At 38.8% G+C, this 27,794-nt stretch overlaps 1 protein-coding gene and 1 long non-coding RNA gene across 4 annotated transcripts in view; one reads left to right on the top strand and one right to left on the bottom strand.

Annotated features, from left to right (window-relative positions):
• The window catches only part of hps3 (HPS3 biogenesis of lysosomal organelles complex 2 subunit 1), a 29,241-nt gene extending 6,807 nt beyond the window's left edge, over window positions 1-22,434 (bottom strand). The window contains exons 1-13 of one of the 3 annotated variants that reach the window (XM_051908813.1): window positions 22,119-22,434; window positions 20,545-20,766; window positions 13,850-14,137; window positions 13,309-13,486; window positions 13,137-13,219; window positions 12,868-13,054; window positions 11,575-11,656; window positions 10,385-10,539; window positions 10,127-10,228; window positions 6,293-6,401; window positions 4,609-4,796; window positions 4,352-4,529; window positions 320-553 (exon numbers count right to left, since the gene is read on the bottom strand). In XM_051908813.1, coding sequence (XP_051764773.1) covers window positions 320-553; window positions 4,352-4,529; window positions 4,609-4,796; window positions 6,293-6,401; window positions 10,127-10,228; window positions 10,385-10,539; window positions 11,575-11,656; window positions 12,868-13,054; window positions 13,137-13,219; window positions 13,309-13,486; window positions 13,850-14,137; window positions 20,545-20,766; window positions 22,119-22,335 — 2,223 coding nt within the window. In that variant the 5' untranslated portion in view covers window positions 22,336-22,434. Of the gene's footprint in view, window positions 1-319; window positions 554-4,351; window positions 4,530-4,608; window positions 4,797-6,292; window positions 6,402-10,126; window positions 10,229-10,384; window positions 10,540-11,574; window positions 11,657-12,867; window positions 13,055-13,136; window positions 13,220-13,308; window positions 13,487-13,849; window positions 14,138-16,959; window positions 16,982-20,544; window positions 20,767-22,118 lie in introns of those variants that run through there. The other 2 variants (XM_051908814.1, XM_051908815.1) reach the window with 2 other exon arrangements.
• On the top strand, window positions 448-6,443 carry LOC127520595 (uncharacterized). Its single transcript, XR_007932152.1, has 4 exons — window positions 448-582; window positions 993-1,109; window positions 4,582-4,739; window positions 6,306-6,443. It is a non-coding gene; the product is annotated as an uncharacterized LOC127520595 (long non-coding RNA).
• Window positions 22,435-27,794: the final 5,360 nt, after the last annotated feature.

Genomic DNA, 27,794 nt, shown 5'->3' with positions numbered 1-27,794 from the left:
ATATACGGCAGTGTAGTTTTTGTAATTTTTTTTTTTATTATTATTAAAAATAAGAACAAAGTAACATTTATTTAACCTGTAGTAAGAAATACTTTAGAAATGTAATAGTCAAATGTAAAAATAAAACACTGTATAGTCTTCACTGTATTTGTATGCTGATATTTCAGACGAACAGGACCAAGAATTAAAAAAATTCCCCTTAATTTGAACACTTTTTAAGCAAAATAAAACAAACAAACAAACTCAAAAACAGCCACAATCCTACATCAAAAGATGATAATAAAATATGTAAAATGGTACAGAATTCCTCATGTAATACCTCAGCATGGAGGTCCATCTGTTGCCTGTAAGTGTGCAGGTCACCCTTTCGAAGTGCCAGGGAGGCTATACAGAGAGACAAGGTAATGGACGGGGCACCGGAGGCCTCCAGCTGTCTCAGGTGGGTCATGGCGCTGTCAGGATCAGCCTTCAGCATGGACGGACTGGTCACAACATGAGGAAGCTGAGCAGGTTCAGCCGCACTAAAGATCTCCAGGACTTTATCAGCCATGTCCTGCACCACACAAACGAGACAGAATGATGGTTATAACAATATTATAATTTAATATAACAGTTAAATAAACAGAGAAACTGAACAGTATTTATATAATTTTTTACCTCTAATACATCACTATGTCCAACTGCCTTGAGCGCATGCACGGCATCCGGTGTGTGAGGTCTGAATGCACTCTGATGCCGGAAGTGATCGCTCGCACTCATTGACATATACATGCGAGAGATCACTTCCGTCATCAGAGCGTGTTTTTAGACCTCACCAACAGGATGCTCAAGGCAGTTGGACATAGTGGTGTATTAGAGGTAAAAAAATGATATAAATACTGTTCGGTTTCTCGCACAAACCGATCGTTTCGTGTCTTAAGACATCAATGTGTCGTCACGAGCCGCAGGGTTTAATTTGGATTTGTCTGTGCATGTTTTTTTGACTCTTATAGATGGAGTTCCCATTGACATGCATTATACGACTGACAGACCGCAACGGTTGGAGTTAAAAATCATCATTTGTGTTCTACTGAAGAAACAAAGTCACCTACATCTTGGATGCCCTGGGGGTAAGCAGATAAACATCAAATTTTCATTTTTGGGTGAACTATCCCTTTAATATTTAAGGTTTATTACCCTATTCATACAACTTCTGCTTTGAAAATAGAATATCTGAGTGGGACACTTGAGTTAATAATAATTTTCAAGAAGCCTGCACGGTACCTATTTTTCCTGAGGAAGCTGAAGAGGGGTCATTAAAATAACTATTAGTGGTAATATATAACTCTGACTCTAGTGGCCCTATCATACACCCGGCGCAATGCGGCGCCAGGTGTTTTTTGCCAGTTTCAGCCCGACACAGTTATCATTTTCACGTCCAGTGCCATGTTGTTTAAATAGCAAATGCATTTGCACCCATTTGTGTGCCCATGGGCGTGCTGGTCTGAAAACGAGGTGTGTTTAGGCGCATTGTCGTGCGTTGCTATTTTGAGGCAACTGAAATAGACTGTGCCATAAACCAACTAAAACCTGATCTAAAGTCAATTTTTATTTTTTATTTTTTTATTTAAATAGCGCGTTAGTAATATGTGCCTATAGGCGTACGTACACTTTGCTTATTACACACACACAGGAACGCGCAGCAGCATACAAACATGCCGAATATTAAAAATAAAAGGATCACAATGTAAAAGATTATTATTGTGTGCATAAATATAAAAATGCTTTGGTGGAATCCGGCTTGTCCCGGAGATGGTCTGCTCACACGCTTTAACCTCATGCACAAGCAGAGCCGTCTCCTTGCTAGAGAAGCGTTCAGTTATTTTTCGCTTGCAAATTCTGCAATGTAAATAGTGAATTCGCCATGGCGCTAGCGCAACTGGCTTTTAAAGGGAATGGGAGATGAGACTCTGGTTTATTGCAAGTTACGCCCAAAACACACCTATTACTCATTAAGAGAATTATTATTATTACAACCCTTTTAGACCATGCGCCGGGCGCGTCGACCATTTTTCCGCTCATTAAACTAGCAAAAGTGGATTCGGACACGCCCTAAGTGCACTTGCACTGTGCGCTTTAGACCATGCGCTTAGATCGTTAAAATAGGGCCCTAGGTGTCTCTGTTTTTCTAATTGTTTCCTTTTTTGGCAGTGACATATGAAATAGCAAGGCCTGTAATATATGCCTTACAGGTCTCCCAGAGAAGTGAGGGATTAGCAATGGATTCCGAATTAATAGATATCGATAACACTTTACAATAAGGGTACATGAATAATCATGTACTAATACCTGAATTAATACTTAATTCAGGATGAACTAATGATTATTGAAAGCATGAACTAATCATGAACCAATGAAGAGCTATTATTGGAGCTAGTATTGAATATTACTAATGTCACATACTATTTAGGATGGATAGTGTGCACATTGAGATGCAGGCTATGACATTATGCATTCACGCATGAATAATGGCAGCCTTAACTACATGTTAGTACATGTTTGATAGTTAATGCATTAATTAACATTTATGGCTAAACCAAATCAAACAGCCTCTTTAAGGAGGAATAAGAATTACTCTGACTTTGAAACAAATTTAATATTATCATAGTTTGAACTTTTGACTGCAGCTTTGTCATAAACATTACTGGATAGCACAGAATTAATTGATCCTCCCCATCAAGCGTAGAAAATCATAATTAACAGTGCATCATTGTGTGATGACTTTACTTTGATGGGCCCATAATTACTAATTAATTATTAACTACTAGGCTTGCTACGGTAGTTGGTGTTACCGGTGTACAGTCGCAACACCGGTTTCATCACTTGCCCACCACGGCACCAAGGTTATTTTTTTTTTCCTCTTTAACATGTTAAAAGTATTTGCAATTAATGCAATTAACGTAGTATCCGTATTCTGCGTTATATGATCAAGCTCTTGTTCATGCTAATGCTTTTAAACCATTCAAGCACGACAAGGCAAAAGAGAACGCGCTGTCTGTGAATGTTCTGCCTATGTGACACACACACACAACGCACGCGAGCCAGTATCGAGTTCTCTTCTGCTCTTAACGAACCATAAAACACACAAATTATGCCAAAATGTCTGCTTTGTTGAGTGTTTTTCAGTAAGAGTAACCCAACATTCAAGCAATTGCCGTTAATTTGAAAGTGAAAGTCAGCCTTTTCGTAACAAAACATCAAAAGCTCAGCCGAACAGCTGATCATAGCTGTACAGGGCGGGTTTTTATTTCTCATGTCAAAAACATTCCTCGTCGCGGAGAGCGCAGTTCATGGTTGCATAGCAATGAGACACGCCACGGGAGCACAAGTGCTTTGGAAACAAGGAGAAAGCGACATGGCCGCGCTTTCCACTCGTTTTTAGATAAAAAGATGCGGTTTAAAAAAAAAAAAAAAAGAGGTAGAGGCCTCGCCCCCCGGTGACACTGGTATTACCGGTGTTGTCACATGTCGATTAACTGGTGGGAAAATTTTCTCACCGTCACATCCCTATTAACTACCCATACACTAACATCAACTCATGCCTTGTTAATTAATTATTTTGTAATGACTTTACTTGAGAGGGCCCATCATAATTAATTCACTGTTAACTACTTAATAAATTCAGCACATGATTCATTTTAAAATTACTATCAAATACACATGATTAGATCATGCTTTCAATAATCATTAGTTTATGCTGAATTAAGTATTAATTCAGGTACATTGTTCATGTACCCTTATTGGAAAAGTGTTACTAAAATATCTTAAACTCTGAATTAAAGATTATCTAAATTTCGGTAACACTTTACAATAAGGTCTCATTTGATAACATTAGTTAATGTATTAACTAACATGAGCAAATAATGAGCAATTTGTTACAGTATTATTAATATTTATTAATGTTAGTTAATAAAAATCTAGCTTCATTGTTTGTTCATGTTAGTTCATAGTGCATCAACTAATGTTAACAAATACAACATTTGATTTTAATAATGTATTAGTGAATGTTTGAAACTAACATGAACTAAGATTAATAAATGCTGTAGAAGTATTGTTAATTCTTAGTTAACTAATGTTAACTGAAGAAACCTATTTGTAAAATATTACCTAAATTTCTATATACTGTATGCATTTGCATAACCTGCCTACTTGATAATTGAATTCTGAGTAAATATGTAAAATAACCGTTAATTTAATTTCAGCAGTTTTGTGCACATCTCATTTGCTATCAGTGAATTGCATTTTAGCATATATTTGATGACCACTATATCTAAAATTTCCATCTGTGAGACACTGGTGTTTCCTTCAGTACCTTGCTAAGCTCCTCCATGGTCTCCTCGTAGATTGAATGCTTCAGGAAGAAGAGAAATCCTTTGCCGTAACCGTTTGAAAAGGAGCTCATGGACACATTTCTTTTGATAACATCAGTCACAGTGAGGCCTGACATCTTATAGTACGGAAGAGCCAAGTGACAGTCCTTCTTATCAAACCTGCAAATTAAACATGAAATCAGAGTATGACACTGACAATTACTGATCACAGCTCACACACTCACAAGATGCAGCTGACCTGCTGAAGCAGTCTCCTAATTGAGCACAGCTCTCCTGAAAGGCCTGCTGCAGCTGAGCTCTCTCCGCAGGATCACAGTCCCGCCGCATGAGCAGTGCCGTCCGCAGGAGCAGGTGACCTTCACTTAGCAGGTGAATGCAGCTCTGAGACGACGGGCTCGATTGCTCATATCGCTTGCTGTATTCCACCTGATGGAAACAATGAGGAATGTTTACAAAGAAAACATGCAGCATGTGGGAAACATGGGCCATATAAAATCAGCTTTATTTTCTCCCAAATTCCTTTCTTTTTTTTCTTTTTTTTTTTTTATATTCAAATTTTTCTGGATTCTGTTTTAATTAATACATTACATTTTAGTAATAAAAAACATATCTGATTAATTAAAATCCTGAAACTTAACTCCAATTTATTTAAAAAAAAAAACATTTTTAGAAATTCACTATTTTCTTTCCAAAATTCACAATTTTTTCCGTTTGATTTATTTATTTATTTGGATTCCGTTTTAATGGTTGATTTAATTTTAATAATCAAAAAGCATGTCTAATGAATGTAATTCATAAAACAATTTAATAGTTTATTACAGTTTTTACAATAATAATAGGGCCCTAAGAAATGTTTTATTTTTCAGAAATTCTTTTTTAATTTTTCTGAATTTATGATTAAATACAAATTTATTATTAAAATGGTGGTAATCAAATGAACCAATAGAAATTATAAATCAAATGAACATTTAACAATTTCTTTTATTTTTTTGGCAAACAGTGCTGCACAACATTTACTGTTAAAGTTTTAATCATTTTATTATGATTATTATTATTTACTTTGAGAAGTACATTTTACTGTGCAATAGAGATATATTTCTGTCACAATTTCCGGTCCCACTTTAGTTGGCCTTAACTACTATGTACTTACATCAAAAACTAAGTACAATGTACTTATTGGGTTCATATTGAATTGCAAAACACTTTTGCTGCTATTGAAGTGGGATACGGGTAAGGTTAGGGAAAGCTGGTAAGGTGTAAGGGATTGGTCAACAGTATTTATACTATAGTAATTATAAATGTAATTACAGAAATTAATTACAGATGTAATTACATGCAGGTGATTTTAAAATATAAGTACAATGTAAAAACACGTATGTACTGTACACAATAAGTGCACTGTATCAAATGCTTAATTTAAATGTAAGTGCATAGTAGTTAAGGCAACTTAATATAAAGTGGGACCCAATTTCCTACTAAAATCATAGGGCCCTAGAAACATGACAGTGTTAAAATAAAAAAGTTTTAATTTGGTTAGATATAAGCAAATTAACCTTAATAAAGGGTTTTCTGCATGTGTAATTTTTGCACCATTAGCAGCAGCAAACAAAATTGCAAAAAATATTTATTTTTATTTTCCTGCACATTCTTATAATTGTGGCATAGTCGATTTCAGATCGATCCCCATTCATAAATGTTGTTGGACGCTTTACACATCAATCAGACAGTCTCTTCCTGTCAAAGTGGGCAGTGCTTGGCCAGAATAAAATATAAACATCTTAACAATAGTCTGGCTCTACAAGGGTTTGTGATATATATATATGTGATATATATATATGTGATATATCACATATATATCACATATTATATATATATATATATATAGATAGATAGTGTTGATATGACAGCTGAAGCTACAGTACTATTTCTCTGTAGAGCTGCAGTGCGGACACAGAACTGATGACATAAAGGTTCCAGCCATGACCGCTGTCAGTCGGCTCTGTGGATTTGGAGATGGAGGTCTTCCTGGATCTGAGGAACATAGAAGAACATGGTAATGGTCATAGATCGTAACCGCAGTTGCATTTACTGCTTGCATTTTCTTGAGTTAAGGTGCCGCCACATTTACCATTGTTAGTGGGTGAAATGCAGACAATTCAATAGGAATCAACAACCATCTGGAAGTTTTTGTGAGGGCAAAAAAAATCACGCAATTTAGCCACACTGACCAACAGAAGCCACTTGCTTTGTAAGTGACTTCTGTGTGAGCCATGCTTCATAAATTACTATTGACAACAGACAATGGACCATATTTTACAGACATTTTTTTTTTTTTTTTGTGGGGATTAATTTTAAAGAAATTTCGCTAATGTGACCACACCTTTAGTCCACATACACTGTGTGTAAGTATACTAGGTCACTTCATTACACAAATAATACCAATAAAACACATTTAAAGGGGTCATGACATGTATTTTTTTTTATATGTTCCTCAAGGTTCATTTATAATTGATAAAAGTTTTTTTGTTTGTTTTTTTTTGGTTTTTGGGGGAGGCTGGGGGGGAAAAAACACAAAAATATAAAGTGGAAAAACGATTATTTTCAATACTCATTCTGACCCTCTGTCTGAAATGATCAGCTTTTAATAGGGGTGTGAATCTTTAGGCACTTCAGTATTCGATCCAATTCCAATTCATTGAGTCATAATCAGATTCCAAAACAATTCTTGATCTACTTTTTTTTCTTATTAACCCCTTAGCATATAAAATTTACCTAAAACGCCTAAAAAAAGGCATACCCAAAGAAAATTGCATGCTGTTCTTGAACCATTTGGAATATATGCACATACCTTTTGAAAGGTATGTGTACTGCAGGCGGTACACTGGGACGCTAAGAGGTTAATTAATTTGTTTACTGACTTTTATAAGATTTTTTTTTAATTTAACCTTACATATGTAATAAGTACTTTTTAAAACAATAAATAAAAACAAATTATAAACAAAAAACAAATTAAATTAAATTAAAACAATTGTAGGCCTATGTTGAGAATTTTAATAATATAAACTAATATAGCTTCAAAACATAAAAGCAAGTAGTAAAAGAAAAGAAGAAACATATTACAAGCTTTTAGTATTTAAGAGTAACTGAACATTTTTCATTCAAAAGAAGTGAATGATTTTTTCTTCTTTCTCAATTTTACTGTTGTTTGATTATTACTGATGACATCATAGACAGCAGGAGATCTAATAAGCTGCCTTCACACTAATGCACAGATCTCTTTTGAAATATAAGATGTGGTTTGTTCTGTCTGTATAATCCTTTAAAGGCCTGCTGAAGTGTCTTGGAACGCGTTGCATTTTTCAATGTGTTGACGTGATTTCAACTGAAACAGGAAGACAGGGCGATATATCGAACAGCGATATTTTTTTAAATAGCCAATAGCGTTTTGTTTATATCACAGCTCGGCCAGAGCCGTTAAACTCAGTAAAATCTCTGTTTCCTTTTAATATATAACTGTTTCTCCTCCTAATCTCCTCTATATCACTTTAAAATATAGCATACTGTGCAGAATTTAAATGGGTTTAATACCTTCCGTGGTCTGAGCTGACTCGCGGATATGATCCGCTCTGTGCTCTCGTGTCCTTGGGCCAGAGCAGACAGCGCTTGCGCTGCAGCGGTTCACGTTATTCTAACGCGAAAACAGACTTCATTCGCGTCAATGGAAAGCTGAATCTGAATCGTTCCCTATTCTCTATGTGCCATTCACCATGTAGAAACTAGTTAATGTGTGAACAAATGACCGATTTCAGCTGCAGCTTCAGTGTCTGTTGATAGTGTAGGAAGGGGGCGGGACTTCAGATTCTAGAGAGCATTTGATTGGACAGAACATTTGATGAGAAGCTGAAGTGCGATGTGATGTCATGAAAATTCGTGGTCCATTTTAGCGGAAGTGAGAGACTAAGTTTTGAATGCTTATATCTCCTAAATGTGAATTTTGTCATTGACATTAACATTAAGGCTAACATATTCATACTAAAAGCTAAAAAACTTAAGTTTTGATTTCAGGGGGACTTTAAGATATAACTGACTGTGTTTACATTAATTTCACATCATGAAACCATTTTGAGCTGCAAGTACATTTTACACAGAGTTGCACACAGCCGCAGGCATGAGCTCTCTTCTTAAAGCGCACATAAACATTTGAAATTGAAAGCAGCCTTCTGTCAGTCAGTTACATATTTTGACATAAATGATGCCTTCGTAGAGCATTTGTAAGGAAAATACCGGAGGGCGAGACCACACACTGCAAGGGTAAAGTGCATGCTTCTCACAGCAGGCACGCTTCTTCTGTGCAGTAAATTCGACGAATTTCCTTGTACCTTTCCAAACTTTATGAAAGCTTATTTTATGGAAGGTTCGAGTGGTGTGTGTGTGTGTGAGGAATTGGAAGCAAGCAGAATATGGGTGTTTCTAAAACACACACAGTGCCATCGCGCATCTGTGGTAAAAAATAAGCTCAGAATTGATCCAGAATCGTTGGAGAGAGAATCGCGATGCATCGTTTTTTTTTTCTCCCATCCCTAGTTTTTAAGGGGCCGCTCCTTTAAGGATTGTCAGTTAACGGCCACTGTTATAATTGGCTAACATCATTGCATAGGAAACAGTAGCAACGCCCACTCGCTATTGCGAAAATAAGTGTTTTGAAATATAAACCCATATAAACCCATATAAACCCAGACAAAGCATTATGAAATCATTTAATTACAGTTTGTGGAGTAGCTGGTGTCAGATCCAATACAGTTGGCAGCTTCATCTTTCAACAAAAGTTTCTTTTCAAAACTCTCCATTACACTGCCTCGTTTACAAAACAAAATGCTCCAAACAAACATATAATCCTCCAATGTGTTCCGGGACGCCATTAAAATAAACCATACGCTTTTCTGACTCTGGGATCCTTCTAAGGTCTGCACAGAAATATGCAAACGAGCTGTTTTAAACTGGACGTGTCAAAATGAATGTTTTTTCACTCTTCCATTTGTCCTCGTTGGCAGATTCAAGTGCATGATTATGTCAGAAACTGAATGCACATTTGTATACTGTATCCAGCGTAGACAGCGTCAGTGATTATAATGGCTTCTATTCGCTTTTGACTCAACTCTCACATCCAGTGTAGGCAAATGTCAGCCATCAAGCGACTGAATGCCAGTGGGCGGGGCCTGCGGTGCGATGATGTGTAACTATTTGTCGACATCTTGCTCTAGAGGCAGGCATATGCAAATGCCTTTGCCCATGTGACATCACAGATCCCGCAATATCAAAATGAGCCGTTTTGGGAGCTTGATTAAATTCTTTGTTTATAATGAGGAGGATGTTTTAAAGGTGTTTTAATACTACAAAGACCTCTTATAGGTCAAAAGATCAAGGCAAATTTGATTTCTTATGTCATGACCCATTTAAATGGACGACAACGAATTGTTAAAATGCTAGACTGAAAAGGGTTGTGGGATTAGTATAGCTGTGGTTGGTTAAATTCAGTTAAAGCATTAAAGTGTTCTCTAAATAAGAGTAAGTCCTGAACCATATTGAGAGGTTCTTATCTTATTTATCATGACTGAAATGTTATGTCAGAACAAAACTGAGATGTTAGATAATTTATGAATGACCGCATGCAGGTAACACTCAGAGTGGGTTAAGAGGAATTTTAGGGTTTGTTTCAGAGCGGCCCACTGTTAGGATCATGCTCCTCGCTAACTTACAGGAAGGACCTTGACAGAAGGCTTTCCAGAGTTGGTGTTGAGGACGGCTCTAGACCTACAGCTACTAAAATGCCTGTCAGGGTTCTGTGTTCCCTCGATTCACTACAATAAGAGTTACAGGCCATTTACTCAGGGCACTATGATACATTTACAAACCAAACAGCAACGTCATACTGAAAAAAATCAAGCAGTCAAAATGTATGAGATAAACATTTCTCAATTCACAAAACTGCAGTGATTGTGAACATACACACATACGTGTTTTTGCGGGCTGATCTCTCCATGTCCTCTTTGCTGTCCACGTCTGCTGCTGTCAGGAGAACAATATGATTTCCATCCTGACAGAGAAACTTCAATCCAATGAAGAGCTGGATCCTCAGAGCACACACATCCATTGTGAAGGGTGGACAGGCCTGATGGGACACCGTTCAGATATCAACAGTCAGACAACTAGTTTTGAACTGAATATGAGTGGTTCCTGGCCATGCATAACTCACAGCCGTGATTCTAGGGTCTTGGGGAGGGCTGACAAGGTTTTTTGAGTGATTCTAATCTTAAGTCACTTTCCCACTGTTGGTTCTAAGAAAGGTAAGGAACTTATACTTCAATTTGAGCTTGGATCGGCACTATTACAAACCGTTCTTGGTTCTCATTTGGCTAACCATGCTGGTAGAATGCGTGCTGGGTCGTTGCCACTCAGGATTGGTCACCAAGTGCACTATTTGAGCAGCATAAATGCAAGTTAATAACAGAAATATCTGATCATCCTCCATAACATGGTCGCAATTTACATCTCATACCGTCTGTAAACGTTTGTGTCACCAAGGCAATGACTGACACATCTGTATTACATTCCAAAGCATTCTGTTATCAGTCCCACAGTGGAAAATGAAACCATATTCATACTGGCTGGGCTGGATTGGCACGGAACGGAATGGTTACGGTTTGGCCCGACTGTGGGAAAAGTAGCTTTAAAGTCTTGCTATGTGGTTCCTGGGCTCAAAAAGGCCCTCTTGTAAAGATGTGTCACATTACTGGATTGCAGGTGAAATTTAAGTAAGGATGAAACATTTCCCCACGCAGATTTGATATTCGGTTTGAAGGCTTTTTACGCAAATTCTTCACATTGATCAGAGTGGTGCTTTTGCATCACTACTCTATTGACAGTGGATAATGGACCTTTTTGGTTGGTGAAACATTGCTGAAATTTCGATAATGTGACCATGCTTGTGGAGATATGAATCAAGTCCCTCCTTCTGAGTAGGCTTATGGGACATTTTCAACCATTTTGTCATCTGGCAGTTGAAAATCTTATGTAAAGTAATAGCACACAAGCCACATGATGCATCATTCAGGCCCAAATGGTGCAAAACTTCCACTGAGGGGTTTTAATAGTAATACTGAGTAAAATATACAAAATCAGGGAAACCCATGATGACTTGTGTTACCTTCATGGTGGTGTCAATGTATGGGTCATCGAGCCGAGCCGCTACCGCACTGCACCTGACGGTGAAACACTGGAGAGCATTCCTACAGTAAACACAACCACATCGACTAAGACTAACTTCTCAGTTTTATGTTAAAATTGGCATCAAATGGAAACTCACCTCAATTATTTTCTAAATGCATGTTATTGATCTTATTATGAATGATTAACTATTTTTTTATATTGTAATTTTTAATTCAAAATGTCATAACTTGATCTTTCAGTTAAATGACAGATTTCTCTCTGTTGACGTATGCCAGACATGTTCTCCAATCATTCTGTCTGCATAAACCCCGCCCCATTTTTACAATCAACTGAAAGCTTGCATTAAAGTTGTCATGAGACAAAAGCTGTGATAGTATACGTTATTATGACATATATACGAGTGAAAAAGCTTCTGGAACAAGAAGAAATGTAGGGCAGGACTTAATTTTGTTCATGGGGAATTGATTGGATGGTTGTGGTTTGCTATGGGTGGATCTCATGTGAGTGAAAGGTTGGCCCTCAACATCAAAGAAGAGATGTTGCTGCAAGAGGGAGCGGAAATTATTCTGACTAAACATTGAATAAAAAAATAAATAAAAAAATGATGTGCATGGATAAATCATTTATAATAAATACTGCAATATTCCTTTCACAAGTATTTAGCATGCTGTCCTAGGGGAGGGCTCTGAGTTTGGAATTTGGCGCAAACCCAGAGCCCCCCCCCACCTCTTATCTCATTAATTGCGTTGATTAACTGAATGTGCTCCACTCGTGTTAATAAGGTTAATTATCTTAATGTGATCCCCCTGAACTTTGTTAATAAAGCATCATTGAAAAAAAACAAGAATTGTCAATGTTGATTGAGGTGATTTTAAGATTTGCCTTCATCCAATCAACAACAGATAAAGTCCCCATCCTACATTTATTTCTTTTTTCAATAATCCATTATACTCTGATGTACATCACAATATGGAAGAAAAGATCTGTCATTACTTCCATTACATCAGGATTTTAATGTTATGTATAATGCTCTTTAGTACAAATATATGAATATAAATACCAACATTTTACTATTCACAGTGAGCCATAGAATAATACTAAATATTTAAATGTTTTTTTAATGAAAAAATAAGAGCGTTTCAAGTCAAAAACCTGTTCATCTCACTATGTACTGTATCACAGCACCCATAAACAGCAAATTTGAATCTTAGTTTATGTGTCAGGAAGTGTCGTATGTGTACTGTGGACAGCGAGAATTTGTCCACCATACCTGGTGATGACATAAAGGAACTGGTCACTAAGCACAGCCTGGTGGGCCTTTTCTGGGTACTGGTAGGTGGACACGAGCTCCACGGTGTCCTTCAAGCTGTACATGTAACCGGTGTTCGGCAAGGAGAAGAAAACAAACATACATGTAGGTTCCCCAACTTTGGAGACAGAGGCTTCTTCCTGTTTATCTGTTCAGACAATAGGAGGAAACCATTCAGTTCAAAGGAGAGGGGTGTGTGAATGAATGTAGCACACGTAGCGTTCACTAACCAGTAAACATGGGGTGGAGCTGTAGGGAATGCAAGTGTGTCTCCTCAACACTGCAACCTTGGAAGAAATCAGGTGCAAACCTCCTAGACAGGGCAAACTAGAGAGGTGACATCTGACAAACAAACACACCACATTCAGAAAGCAGCTCATTTTCTCAAGCTCTTCATTATACCTGAATAAGATGTAAACCACGCTCATGTCTCCTCGGCTCTCCGCCTCCATACCAGTCCACTCCAGAACTAAAGAGATGCCACACTCCTGGGCTTCATTACCCAACATCTCCTGATGCTTTGGGAACAAAAAGAAGTCCTCTTGCTCATGGAGAGGGCTGAATCCATCTTTTTTCATCTCTAGAAGAAAAAAAATATGAAAAGAAATTACACTGTTGCAACTTGTGTTGTTATAAAACAATTTATCAGCCAGGGCTGCATTTCCCAAAAGCATTGTGAGCCCAAAGAGATCATAGAGATCTTCAGTGCCAGTGGTTTCTATGGTCTCGATCAGCCTAAAGTATTCTCAATTTTTTATGTGAAATATACTTTGGGCTTCAAGTTTACAATGCATTTTAAAAGTACATATTATAAAAGTTATTTTTGCCATTTTTGACTTTATTAGTACAGTAAAGAGACAGGGAAATAATGGGAGAGGAGAGAGAGGAACTGTTCATACTAGCTCTGATGATATTTGCCTGTTACCAGCCTGTTAAGTAATACCTGCATCTTCATCTAAGCTGGTTTCAGTCATGATATCTTCTGGTAGCAGCGCGTGTTGCTCTGCAGCCTGGCTGCTCTTCTGCTGCGGGGTAAGCTTCACCACCAGGACCTCCAGCTCCGTTTGAAGGGCTACGTATCCAGCACAGAAGGCCACCTGAGACGGGCTCCAGCCCTGGATGTGAAGAATGAGAACCCTCTCGAAGTCCAGCACAGAGAGCTGTTCGCTCAGTGTCTGTCGCTTCAGACTGAAGATCACCAAACTCTTTGCACAGCCCACTAGAAGATCACCTAAAAGTAACAGAAGACTCAGTTACATGTACCTCAGGTAAATGTACAAAATGAACTGTAAGCAAACCATTGGTTGGTCAATTCCATGATGTACGTAAACCTTCCTTCGAAGGCCAAATGCGTCACGTCAGCGTGACAAAGGATGTCCCAATTCGAAGAGGCTGTGTGACTCACACAGTCATGTGACTCATTAGTATTACACGGTCTCAGGTGTGAATGGGGAGCAGGTGTGTTAAATTTGGTGCTATTGCTCTCACTCTCTCATACTGGTCACTGGAAGTTCAACATGGCACCCCATGGCAAAGAACTCTCTGAGGATCTGAAAAAAAGAATTGCTGCTCTACATAAAGATGGCTTAAGCTATAAGAAGATTGCCAAGACCCTGAAACTGAGCTGCAGCACGGTGGCCAAGACCATACAGCGGTTTAACAGGACAGGTTCCACTCAGAACAGGCCTCGCCATGGTCGACCAAAGAAGTTGAGTCCACGTGCTCAGCGTCATATCCAGAGGTTGTGTTTGGGAAATAGACGTATGAGTGCTGCCAGCATTGCTGCAGAGGTTGAAGGGGCCTTTTTAACGCGGCCTACAAATGCATCCTGTTTCCTGGGCCATGAAGGATAGAACGAATGAATCCTTCACAGCCTAGAATATTCCAAGATTCATTGCCATCCAGTGATGATTAAATTTTGTTTCAAATGCCATATTACACTTTTAATTGTAAGTATTGTTGGGTTTCAACTTGCTCGAATATTTAACCATACAAAGGTATTTTTTTTAAAGCTGTTCAAATTAGGGCTGGGCGATATGGCCAAAAACTCATATCTCTGTATTTTTTGGCTAAATGGCGATATACGGTATATATCTCTGTATTATTATTATTATTACTTGTTTTAATAGGCTTCAGTATGAACATTGTCCTACAAACAATGTTCATACTGAAGCCTATTAAAACAAGTATAGTAAATGTAACCATGTAGTCTGGCACACTAGTGCAAAAAGGACTAATAATATAGTTAATATAATATCTATATTAGGCTTTTTTGATTACCCCAAATAGTCACTTAACAGTTACTGCTATCATAAAAATGCACTTATTTGTTTAAAATTCTACATATGGCACATTTATTGTTCAACAACAAACATTTTAGCAAAATGTATATTTTAGTCAGAATTATAGTGATCCTATTCTATAGTGCCCCATCTGTTTGGCGCGAATGCGCGCGGCGGCGCTCGTTCACAGAAATCTACAAAGTTTAGAGGAGGAGATTAACTAGCAGAAGGCTCGTCCACTCCTGACAGCAAAATGGAAATATTTGTATGACTTTCTAACATTTACAGATGGAGGATATACCTGTGAAATGTAAGTTAGGCTCTGAGGAAAACAACACATAACAAACGCATTAAACAGCGCAAGTATCTGTCAGACTCAGAGCATCTGATGGGGCAAGCCGCTTTAAACTATACGTGTTAACTATATTTTAATCTTATGAGTTAGGCTATTTTTAAAGCCCTTAATATTAAGCATGTCTCATGTTTAGGACAAATTGTATGTCCTAAACACAATGCATTTTCCTCGCAGCAGCACTCTGCGACATCCACTGCTATGTTTCAGATGCGCTCATATAAAACTACTGTATATCGATATAAACGGTATTGCCTCATTCCATATCGTATACAAAAAAAATATTGATATATCATACAAACTCGATATACCACCCAGCCCTAGTTTAAATATTGATTTCTTATCAATATGCGATTTCATAGATAGTTTATACTCTTTATTATGTACATAAATGGACCAAGGTGAACATATTTAGACAGGTTGTGAACCCTGTTTGGTACAAACGTTACTGCCGTCAACGGCAGCTGTCACAGTTGATAAGCGACAAGAACAATCCTCTGTAGGCTAGACCGTCCCATTTAACAACGCTCGATCTGAACTTCATGGCCTTTGAAGTCTGAATTAGGACAAAGCTTGAGAATCTATAAGCAGTCTAAAAGACATGTTAACTTCTGGCTTGACCAATGGTGTAAGTATGGGGGACATCCCATTTGTCTGAACTTGTTCAATGTATTTGTGTTATGTTACATTTGTCTGAAGTGTTAAACTCAGGGAGGCTATGGATATATATAGAGCAGCGGTTCCCAAACTTTTTTTCCTGCGCACCCCCTTCTATGTCCCAACCGGGTAGGCGCACCCCCAATCCCCACTTCAAAAAAAACGCAACAAAGCTTTGTTTTATCGCCATATAAAGACTCATGTTTAATGACTCATGCGCAAATAACCAGAACACGCATGACAATAACAACATCAACAAAGTTTCAATATAATGCAACAAAGCTACGCACAAGCTTCCACTTTTAAGAGGACGAGTGACAGACACAGGCTCAGTAACAGAAAGCACGGTTATTTTCAGCCGCGTAAAAGAAACATTGCAGCAATAGGCTAGGCCTATTAAATGACCGTGGAGCTAGCATCATCATCATCATAACACAACGGTTATGGAAATTAGAACGACAGTACATTGAATTAAATTGCAATGAAGTTACAAACGATCCACAACATTAAAGAGAATAAGCTCCGAAATAGATAAGACGTCCCACTTGACAGTTTCCCTGATTTCAGCCAGTTAAGCATATTTATAATATATATATGTAATGAATGAAACGAGTTGGCACGCATATAGCCTAGCCTGCAGTGCATAAAAGAAGAGCAGTGCGTAGAAGAAGACAGCAGCTGTCTTCTTCTACGTTTCTATCAAAAACTAATCAATTATAATTTTTTATTTAAAATAAAAGCGATTACAAAGGAAATGCTTACTGTTCATGTTTTTTTTATTGTATGGAAAAATCCCACTTAAAAAAACAGACCGCCATTACATTTTTCCTCTCGCGCACCCCCTGGTGGCAGCTCGCGTACCCCTGGGGGTGCGCGTACCACACTTTGGGAATCCCTGATATGGAGCATCATAGAGACTTATGGCAAGCAAGACTCCACCAATAACAACCTAGCATCATCACAGAAACTAGGGCTACCCTCAACTAAAGATTTTTCTGGTCGACTAGTAGTCGTTCATTTTTTTTTCAAGTTTATTAATAAACCATATACAGTATCTCACAGAAGTGAGTACACCCCTCACATTTTTGTAAATATTTTATTATATCTTTTCATGTGACAACACTGAAGAAATGACACTTTGCTACAATGTAAAGTAGTGAGTGTACAGCTTGTATAACAGTGTAAATTTGCTGTCCCCTCAAAATAACTCAACACACAGCCATTAATGTCTAAACCACTGACCACAAAAGTGAGTACACCCCTAAGTAAAAATGCCCAATTAGCCATTTCCTCTCCCCGGTGTCATGTGACTCATTAGTATTACACGGTCTCAGGTGTGAATGGGGAGCAGGTGTGTTAAATTTGGTGCTATTGCTCTCACTCTCTCATACTGGTCACTGGAAGTTCAACATGGCACCCCATGGCAAAGAACTCTCTGAGGATCTGAAAAAAAGAATTGCTGCTCTACATAAAGATGGCTTAAGCTATAAGAAGATTGCCAAGACCCTGAAACTGAGCTGCGGCACGGTGGCCAAGACCATACAGCGGTTTAACAGGACAGGTTCCACTCAGAACAGGCCTCGCCATGGTCGACCAAAGAAGTTGAGTGCACGTGCTCAGCGTCATATCCAGAGGTTGTGTTTGGGAAATAGACGTATGAGTGCTGCCAGCATTGCTGCAGAGGTTGAAGGGGTGGGGGGTCAGCCTGTCAGTGCTCAGACCATACACCACACACTGCATCAAATTGGTCTGCATGGCTGTCGTACCAGAAGGAAGCCTCTTCTAAAGATGATGCACAAGAAAGCCTGCAAACAGTTTGCTGAAGACAAGCAGACTAAGGACATGGATTACTGGAACCATGTCCTGTGGTCTGATGAGACCAAGATAAACTTATTTGGTTCAGATGGTGTCAAGCGTGTGTGGCGGCAACCAGGTGAGGAGTACAAAGACAAGTGTGTCTTGCCTACAGTCAAGCAAGGTGGTGGGAGTGTCATGGTCTGGGACTGCATGAGTGCTACCAGCACTGTGGAGCTACAGTTCATTGAGGGAACCATGAATGCCAACAGAGCATGATCCCCGGCGGCAGAGACGGCAGAAAGCACATCCTGTTTGCTTTCATTATTTTACAAAACGTTGTGCTTCTCTTATTGTGAATGCACACAAATAAAAGTAGACTCTTCACAGATTCAAAAGATGTATTACACTCATCTCAATGACCAAAATTGATTTTAAGTGCAAGTGATCGCACCGGCGCCTCCATGTTGGCTGTCATGCAGCAAGCGTGCTACTATTCAGCTTTCACACTCCGCACAAACACTTGAATAGCCCAAATTTTTCTAGGTTATCGTTAAAGCGAGTTTACATGTAAAGTTAGAGAACTTAGAGAACAAAATTTTCAGTTTTACTCAAATTAGGGTGATGCAAAAATGAGTACACCCCACTGAAAGTCTCTGGAGCAAAGCTAAATTTTACACTACAAATGTCTAATTTAACAAGAATTCAACCACAGGCGAGTCTAATTATTCATTACACAGGTGTCCAGCAGACAGTTGACTATAAAAGGGTGTTAAAACCCCTTCCCATTTCATGCTGTCAGCAATGGCACCACATGGAAGAGAAATGTCACAAGAAAAGAAAATGAGAAAGAAAATAATTTCTTTACACCAGAAAGGTGAAGGCTACAAGAAGATCAGCAAAGCTTTACTTATCAGTCAGAATACTGCAGCAAAAGTGGTACAAAAATTTTAAAAAGATGGAACTGCAACCATCTCACAGAGACGTCCATGTCGTCCGTGGAAGTTAACACCTCGACAGGAGCGTCTTTTGCTGGATAATGTTAAATAACTGAATAATATTCTCTGGAATACTGGAATATAACAAACAAAACATCATATTTTATTGCATTTCTCAACTGGTATGTTATATCAGAATTATTAATAATGTTTTTGTCATTCTAGATTATGAAATATCTGCTGACAAAGCGCTGTTTATCTATGCATTTACACAGAACTATACTCAAACTGCGATTGCTCGCGGAGATAATAAATAATTAATTTCCATAGAGTTGTGTTTACTTGGATGTTTATTAGCGAATTAATGGTTATATAGTAAATGTTTATATAATTGCGGTGTTTTAAACAAGCGAATCTTGTTAAAAGTTACATGCGGTGGCCGTGTTGGAGCATTAGCAAAATGCAGACGACTTCACGAGACTAATGATAAGCATAGACAACAGAGAGAGAATTAAATTCAGCGCTTTTATTTCCAACATGTGCTCATTCATGGCTGTATTATTTAATTCATGCAAAGTTACATCTTTATTGTGACAGGACTTGACGGATTATCTTCCGTGACTCCGTGAGCTTGCCTCTATTTCTTAGAGACAAGCTGCATAAACTAGCCAAATTTCAGGCATTTATGTATCATCTAATTTGGCATAATGGCTGTTATGTTAAATAAAGTTTACTAATTACAGCAAAGCAGGTAAGTATACTTTACCTGTGCACGCCATTGTCTCGTCTCCCCTCAGATGCGCTGTAATGGCGATCCTGCACGCAATTCTCAAAACACCCACAAGATGGCGGCATTTATCGGTAAATCCGATATTACAAAACCGATATCCGATTATGGTAAAATGCTTAAATATCGCGGAAAATATTGGTTAATCGATATATCGGTCGATCTCTAAAAATAACTAAACAAGAATAAAACACCCACATCACCTAAACACACACACAAACAGAGTCCTCATATTTAAGGTCAATGAATGATAGGTGAGCGTTTGGATGTCCTGTCCGATATACCAGCTGTTAACAATCTTTCCCTCACAGACTGCATGACTTCGCCACTTCTTCCCATTATTTTTCCTGCGACTAATACAATTTTGGTTGACTAAGCCTCTTCTCGTCAACTAACGTTTAGTCGACTATTAGGGGGCAGCCCTAAAAGCAACCATTCAGAACATCCTAAGAACCACATAGCAGTGGTCTTACACCACTCTGAACACAGTAGAAATGTTCGAGCAACCACCATCCAGGGTGCATCAACTGGCTCTTTAGTTAAGTAATTAGTGCCAGGCCGTAGTGGCTCATCAGGGGAGGCAAGGGAGGCACAGCCTACCCAAGATTTTGAGGAGGAAAATGGGAGAAGAACCATTTAATGTTAATAAAATTCCTAGTTGTTCATTTCACACCTCAGAATGTGTATTCCATGTTTGTAATTTCACCATTGTAACATCATAAAATAATACTTAAGTCAAAAACATTGCTGCTTTTTCCCGTGAACGTGTCAAATCTGCTGTTTGGAAAACTGTATGATTCTGTATGATTTCAGTGTAAGTGTTCTCACCAGTAAGACTGCAGCATGCCATACACAATGGCGGCTCAAACAGAGGGATTTCAATGATCTCCATTTGCTCTTTGGGAGCTCCGCGGAAGGACGAGCCCCGCAGAAAGTGACCCAACAGACGCACCCCAACACGAGTCTTCTCGGCAGCCTGGTACCTCCAGTTAGTGTAGGCCCTGAGATAAGTGGCCTTGTTCTTCTCTTCAATAGTGACTAGATAGTCCCCTAAGAACAAAAACAGCCAAACAAGTCAGAAACCATTGACTTTATTTATACCAATTATTTAATTTTTATTCATTATCATCATGTCAAGATTTTAATATTGTAATGTGATGGTTTTTGGACATGGTGCCATCTTATGAAAGTGAAAGTGACATGTGAAGGCCAAGTATGGTAACCCATACTCGGAATTTGTCCTCTGCATTTAACCCATCCAAGTTAGTGCACACATACTAGTAGTAGTGAGTATAACCGTAGATACATACACCCGGAGTTACCCCAACCTTCAGGTTACAAGTCTGACTCTTTAACCATTAGGCCACAACTGCCACAACTATGTTTTTGCACATGTACCATGGTATTCCAATGGTACTCTTTTAAATTAACACAAATTGCATGATAAACGAATAATCGGTATTTAACATCTAATACTATCATGGTGCCCCTTGTGAAAAATAAGTGCGCTTAATTGTATTGAATGTGCACTTGCATTGTACTTCAAATTTTAAGGCCCGGTTTCACAGACAGGGCTTAGCCTAAACCAGGATTAGGCCTTAGTTCAATTAGGATATTTAAGTAGCTTTTATAAACGTACACTAGAGGAGGAAAAAAAAACAAAAAAAAAAACACATTACTGGTGTGCATCTTGAGACAAAACAATGGCACTGACTTATTTTAGAAATGTCAGTGCAAGTTGCTTCCAGTTAAAACAGCTCAAACACGCATTTTAGTCTAGGACTAGCTTAAGCCTTGTCTGTGAAACCAGGGGTAAACGTTTTAAACAATTGTACTTGCGGGTAATGTTGATAAAATAAAATGCCATTTAAATGTACTTAAAGAGAGTACACTTTCATGATTTTGTTTGTTAACACACTTAAAAAGTGCACTTCGTAATAATGTGACATTAAATGTTTTATTTATAATCATGTTTTTAATAAGTGTTTGTCCTGTGTTAAAGTACTTATTTTGATGTCTTGACTAACATACTAAAGCACATGAAAAGTATATAATATATAACTATAGCGTGTTATTTGATATTACATTTAAAGTTTATATATTTTAAAAACTGCAACTTCATCATGACAAATGTGTAAATGTATATATATATATATATATATATATATATATATATATATATATATATTTAAATACATGACACACAACATTCAATGTCCAAAAACGTTACATTCAGTTTGCAGTGCTCTATTAAAGTATATTATTTGTGTAAGTACTCATTTTAAAAGTATGCTACAAAGTGTACTTTTTCACAGGGGACCATGGTACTTTTAAGACACTAGAAATCACACAGTCATCTTATATTCAGTGACTCATACTACAATCCCAGTGCTGTCACTGACCTACTGTGCTGTGGTGGATGCTGAGCACAGAACCCATGCTGCTGAACCGGCAGATAAGCGGACATCCCTCTTGCTGCAGATCATATGCCTCGATCTTACAGCCTCCAGCATTCACTACGAACAGCGCCCCGCCGCCGCAGCACACCAGCCCAGGCTCCTGCTCCGCCGCTACGATGTGCTGAGACGCGAACGGGTGACAGTTATAGACGTGAACCATTTCTGCTGCGGGGACTGTAGTCTACATGTCTGTGAATCACGGAAGAGTTGCATAAACAGAATAAGTGACAGAATAACAATTCGCATGACACAGATATTTAAAATAGGTGGGGTTTAGCGGTCCGGAAGCTGTTTCTAATTGGTCCGGTACGATGGGTCTAAATATCGACTAAGCTATTTTAACTACTAACTGTGTATTTTCAATTAATCCGCTATTTAAAATTCTCAGTGTTATTATTTAGGAAATAATAAATTGTTTACACCACTGCTGAAGCAACAAGTAGACCATAGCTTGGTCACGGAAAAGCTGTTACTTTTTTCAGCGCTGGTTAGGGTGAACCAATCACAGTTGTTTGAGTGTAACGAGCAAGAATTTTTAAAAATGCTTTTATAGTGATTGATGGGGCGGATTTTAATTTGTGGTCCAGAAATCAGTAACTAATGTTAAAAGATTTAAACAATTATATGTGGTCAAGTTAAAAAGTTTCACACAGGACACAAATCGTTAAGAGATTTGAATGCGGCTCAATGGGGGAGTCGGCTTCCTGAGCCGGTAAGCGCCCTCTGGAGGAAAAACAAAATGGCACAATGCAGCACAATGCTGGGTGTTTTCAATAGTCTGATCAATATCACATGCCTCACAGTCTTGTGACGATCAGCACAAAATCATTAACACCGTGAGCCGTCAAGTTCACCCGCCGAAAATCAGTTTATGAACTGATATATAAGAAGTCCAAACAAACAGTCGACGAAAACTGGTGTGTGAATCTGTAAAGAATTATAACTGTACTGACTTCCTGGAAAAATAAAAAGCAGTCATATAATGGCATGGGGGTGCTGTCCATATTGGTTTTCTTATCTATCAATCAAAAAACTTAGATTTTGATTGGTTTCTTTCATTGTTTATTATGTTACTGATTAGGCCTATTAAAGTCTAATTTTAACTAGTTAATCTAATTTTAAAATTTCAACATTTTGTTATATTCAGGACAGTTTTACTCTCAACTCTTACCTGCGATCCTTAGATGTTAAAAGAATGAGATATAAAACAGAGATAAGTTTAATTAGAAATGGTGTATTTATAATGTTCCTGTAAGTACAGCGCACACTGTTTCCCTGTTGGAGTTTTATCATCTTAATGTTTGCATTTATAGTTTCTTGTTTGGATTATTGTCATCTGATCTCTCTTTTGAATTATCTTCGTTTGTGTGTTTATGGAAAAAAGACTGTTATCACTGTAAAGCTGCTTTGAAACAATCTGTATTGTATAAAGCGCTATATAAATAAAGGTGACTTGACTTGCTTGCAATTAGATCCTTGCATCTCTTCCCTGCAAACTGTTACACTAGGGAGCTAAGTGAGACACACCTCTTGAGATATTATTTTTATTTTGTGTATTAACTTTTGTAATATACTATACAGTTTAGAATAACTATGCTGTGGATAATGGAATCCTTTGGACAGTGAATGTCAAGCCTTTTTCTTTGTTCAGCCACCAAAGTGGGCTACTTATCCACTACACTGTATAATAAATTCAAATTACCTCTATGCATGTTTTTTGTGGTCACATCTAAATTTCACTGAAATTTTGTGGACAAAAAAGGTCCACTGACTATTGTCGATAGTGAAGTAAGAAGCAGAGTGTAGGAACTGAGAGTGAATCAGACAGAGAAGACTGGTCACTAAAACTGAAAAAGCATAATTCCACAGAGTCTGAGTCAACAATTTAGGACCATAAAATAAGTGATCTGTCATTTGGGACACCATTCAGTCTGAGAAACTAACTCTTCCACATATAAGACAAAGAACGCATATAAGTGATGGTCCCAACAAACAATTAAGATGTCAACTTGTAGTCTAACAAGACAAATGGGTTTGGAGATGGCAAACAAAGCATTAGGAGAAGATCAGATTTGGGAAACTTGTAAAATGGGTTAAGACAACGGCAAGCCATCTAATTACTCTTGTCTCACATTTCTTTTCTTTACTTAGTTCTTTTTCTTTTCCATTGAAAGTCTTGTTTTCTAAGTTAAGTTTTTGCCACAAATCCACAGTCCGTGACTCTATATTCTTTGCCTGCCTCAAACTTCAACTTCAAACTGCAGAGACTCCGCTTCCATTCACTTGCCAACATATCAAAGTGACTGGCTTCCCAAGACATTACTCCAGATGCGAAAAGACCTCCAGAAAATCAACGAAAAGGAAACACCCATCAAAGACAAACAACAAACGCAAGTAGCACCTCCAGATTGTAGCCTAAATTTAATAACCCCGCCTGAGAAACCATAGAAGGGTTAAATTAACGATTGATGGTTCATTCAGGTCAGGTCTTATAAAGTGCATATATTGCTAGAAACTTGGGATTTCATCATTTCACTCAGTTAAAACTCATTCTGCCCTCACTTTCTTTCTTTCGGCGACTCTGTGTGTTGATTATATGTTAATCAATAATCAATAAAGTCTCGTTTGTATTTAAATAGGAGCTTAAAAATGTATGTGCTTAAAAATTTAATGTCTTAAACTGCTGATCTTGTTACCATGCTAATAAAGTGTTTTCAGTTTAGTTTGGATATTAATAACCACTACAGAATTGATAGTTATGGCCTGTTCAGTTGAGCACTCGACGATTAATTTATTCTGCCATAAAATAAGTGATTCTTTCAAAATTCCCTATAAATTAATTAATAATTCCCTTTGAGCTAAATTGATCCGTTTTCCTTACAAGAGCTCACAATGAAGTCACTTTCAAAACTAGCAGCTTTCTATTGGTCAATGCAGCAAATTCACGTGACCAATCTGAACACGAGGGAAATCTGCATGGGGAACTTTATGGAAGTTTATTAATGCCAAAAGTGTTTGAAATAAAAAAAGCCTGCTGAATTGCACTAGTTGAAAAAAATGTGCATTGCATTAACCGTGTTTGCATTTTAATGCATTGTATTTTTAGGGCTTGCATTTTTGTGGGCTGAAATTCAACATGGTCATATATATGAATATTTCAATTCAAAATATTTCACCCACATTTTCATTGTTAAAAATTCGAAGATTCATATTCACCTTTCAGATTTCACTTTCAACATATTCAGTCTGTTTAAAAATACAACCTAAAATATTCAACAGGCAATTTCGGTCCATTTTATTTCGCTTTACAAAGTCGCTTCCACAAATTCAGTGTTTCAAATTCAACAGAAAATTCAACATTGCACATCCGGGAACTGCAGTAATAGCAGTAGATTGCCAATGCATGATCTCCATCTACTGTTAGTCCTCCTCACCAGCAGGTGCCGCAAGCGGCTGTTAACGAGGAACAGAGCAACAGCTACAGTCATCATTCACAAAAACAAATTTACAGAAACAGAGCAAGTGCTAAGTGTGATTATCAGGGCCAGAATATATGTGGAAAAGCTGATAAAGACACAAAAGTGGTGTTTATGTTTAATTCAATGTCTTCACGATTACTTTTCCTGTGTATAGACTGCATGTAAGCTGCTTTCTCTACTGCACATGAGATTATAACATGTAACAGCATAGTTCTAATAGCGTAGCATAGTTCTACTCTGCTGTCTCAGACGACGACATCTTTGTGTTGTGTTGGCCAGACGGCCACCATAGCTTCTCCGAAAGGGAAGGGTGCGAGGTGTGCACCGTTAGCTGCCGCTAAAATTTACACATTGCATCTTTACTTTTGCTATTGTTAAATAAATGTTCAGTGATATCTTCCAAAGATTTCTAAATTTTGGCGCAACTTTTTCTCTATATATTTTCAATATGGCAACTAGTAAATACGCTAGGTCTCATCATGCTAGCATGTGTGGAAGTATTTAAACCATGCGTGTTACAACTAATGTCTTCACCTTAGCTGTGCCCCGCTCATCCCATTCTAGGCTAATTTCACCCTCACGCTCCGTCATTTTAATATCGTGAGAGCTCATGGCACGAGATCTTGTCACATCCCTACTACTACTAATTAATAATTACTACTATTAAGTAGCATCAACTATATTACCTCAAATGTAAATGAGAAAATAATATACAATAATATACTGCTAATATATAACAATGCCAAGGTGTCTGAAAAAAAGAGGTTTGGGAAAGGGAAAGACACGGGCTCACCATAGGAAGGTTACCGTGGAGAAATACACATATGGGACCGCCGTAGGGGTCACAACATATGGCACCCAGCATCAGACACTCCGCAATGTCCGAGCCGCAGAGGTGGCGGAGGAACTCAACAGGGTTCGCCAGACGGGGAACTCGCTGGAGCAATGGACGCACATATCCGGCCCAGGGGGCGGGATTGGCGTGGCAAGCCGACACTTAGAACGGGTCCTTCGCGCTACTGGCCACTGGGGGCGAGTACACGGGAAGATACCGGTTTTACACGAAGGCTATAGAATCTAGCAAAAGTGTTGGGTGTCGCCCAGCCCGCAGCTCTACATATACCGGTCAGCGAGGTGCCGTACGCCAATGCCCAGGAAGAAGCAACTCCTCTAGTAGAGTGAGCTCTCAACCCGAGCGGGCAAGGCACGCCTTGGGACTGATAAGCCAAGGCGATGGCATCCACTATCCTGCTATCCAGCCATCTAGCCATCCTCTGCTTGGAGACAGCCTTTCCCTTCTGCTGACCTCCGTAACAGACGAAGAGCTGGAGCTGGTCCTTAAGCATCGTGTTCTGTCCACGTACAGGTGCAAAGAGCGGACGGGACAGAGCAAAGCTAGGGCTGGGTCTGCCTCCTCCGAGGGCAGTGCTTGCAGGTTCACTACCTGGTCTCTAAAGGGAGTGGTAGGAACCTTGGGCAGGAACTCCAAGCACGATTTGTCGACAGAAAATGCGTGCAGGTCCCCTACCCTCTTGATGGAGGCCAATGCAATCAGGGGTACTGTCTTAAGGGACAGCGCTTTTAACTCAACTGACTGCAAAGGCTCAAAGGGAGGTCCCCGGAGAGCTGTAAGTACCAGGGACAAGTCCCAAGAGGGTACAGAGGGAGGGCGAGGCGGATTCAGTCTCCTCGCCCCCCTCAGGAACCTGACGATCAGGTCATGCTTCCCTAGGGACTTACCATTATCTGATGTGCAGCAATGGCGGAGGTCCGGACGCGGGTGCCATAGGGTGCCCCGTCTCTGAGTCAGAAGGTCTTTCCTCAGAGGAATGGGCCAAGGAGGTGCTGTCGTGAGGAGCATCAGTTCTGGAAACCAGGTCCAAGTGGGCCAATAGGGCACCACTAACAGGACCTGCTCCTTGTCCTCCCTGACTTTGCACAACAGCTGTGCGAGCAGGCTCACTGGAGGAAACACATACTTGCGAAGGTCCCGGGGCCAGCTGTGTGCTAGTGCGTCCATGCTGAGAGTGCCCTTGGTCAGGGAGTAAAACAACTGGCAATGGGCTGTGTCCGGAGAGGCAAACAGATCTATCTGTGCGGCCCGGAAACGCTGCCAAATCACCTGGACCACCTGGGGATG

Source organism: Ctenopharyngodon idella, chromosome 10 (assembly GCF_019924925.1).
Source record: "Ctenopharyngodon idella isolate HZGC_01 chromosome 10, HZGC01, whole genome shotgun sequence".
In the NCBI taxonomy this organism is placed as follows: domain Eukaryota; kingdom Metazoa; phylum Chordata; class Actinopteri; order Cypriniformes; family Xenocyprididae; genus Ctenopharyngodon; species Ctenopharyngodon idella.
The sequence above is the reverse complement of the archived record's forward strand: the minus strand, read 5'-3'. Positions and strand labels throughout refer to the sequence as shown.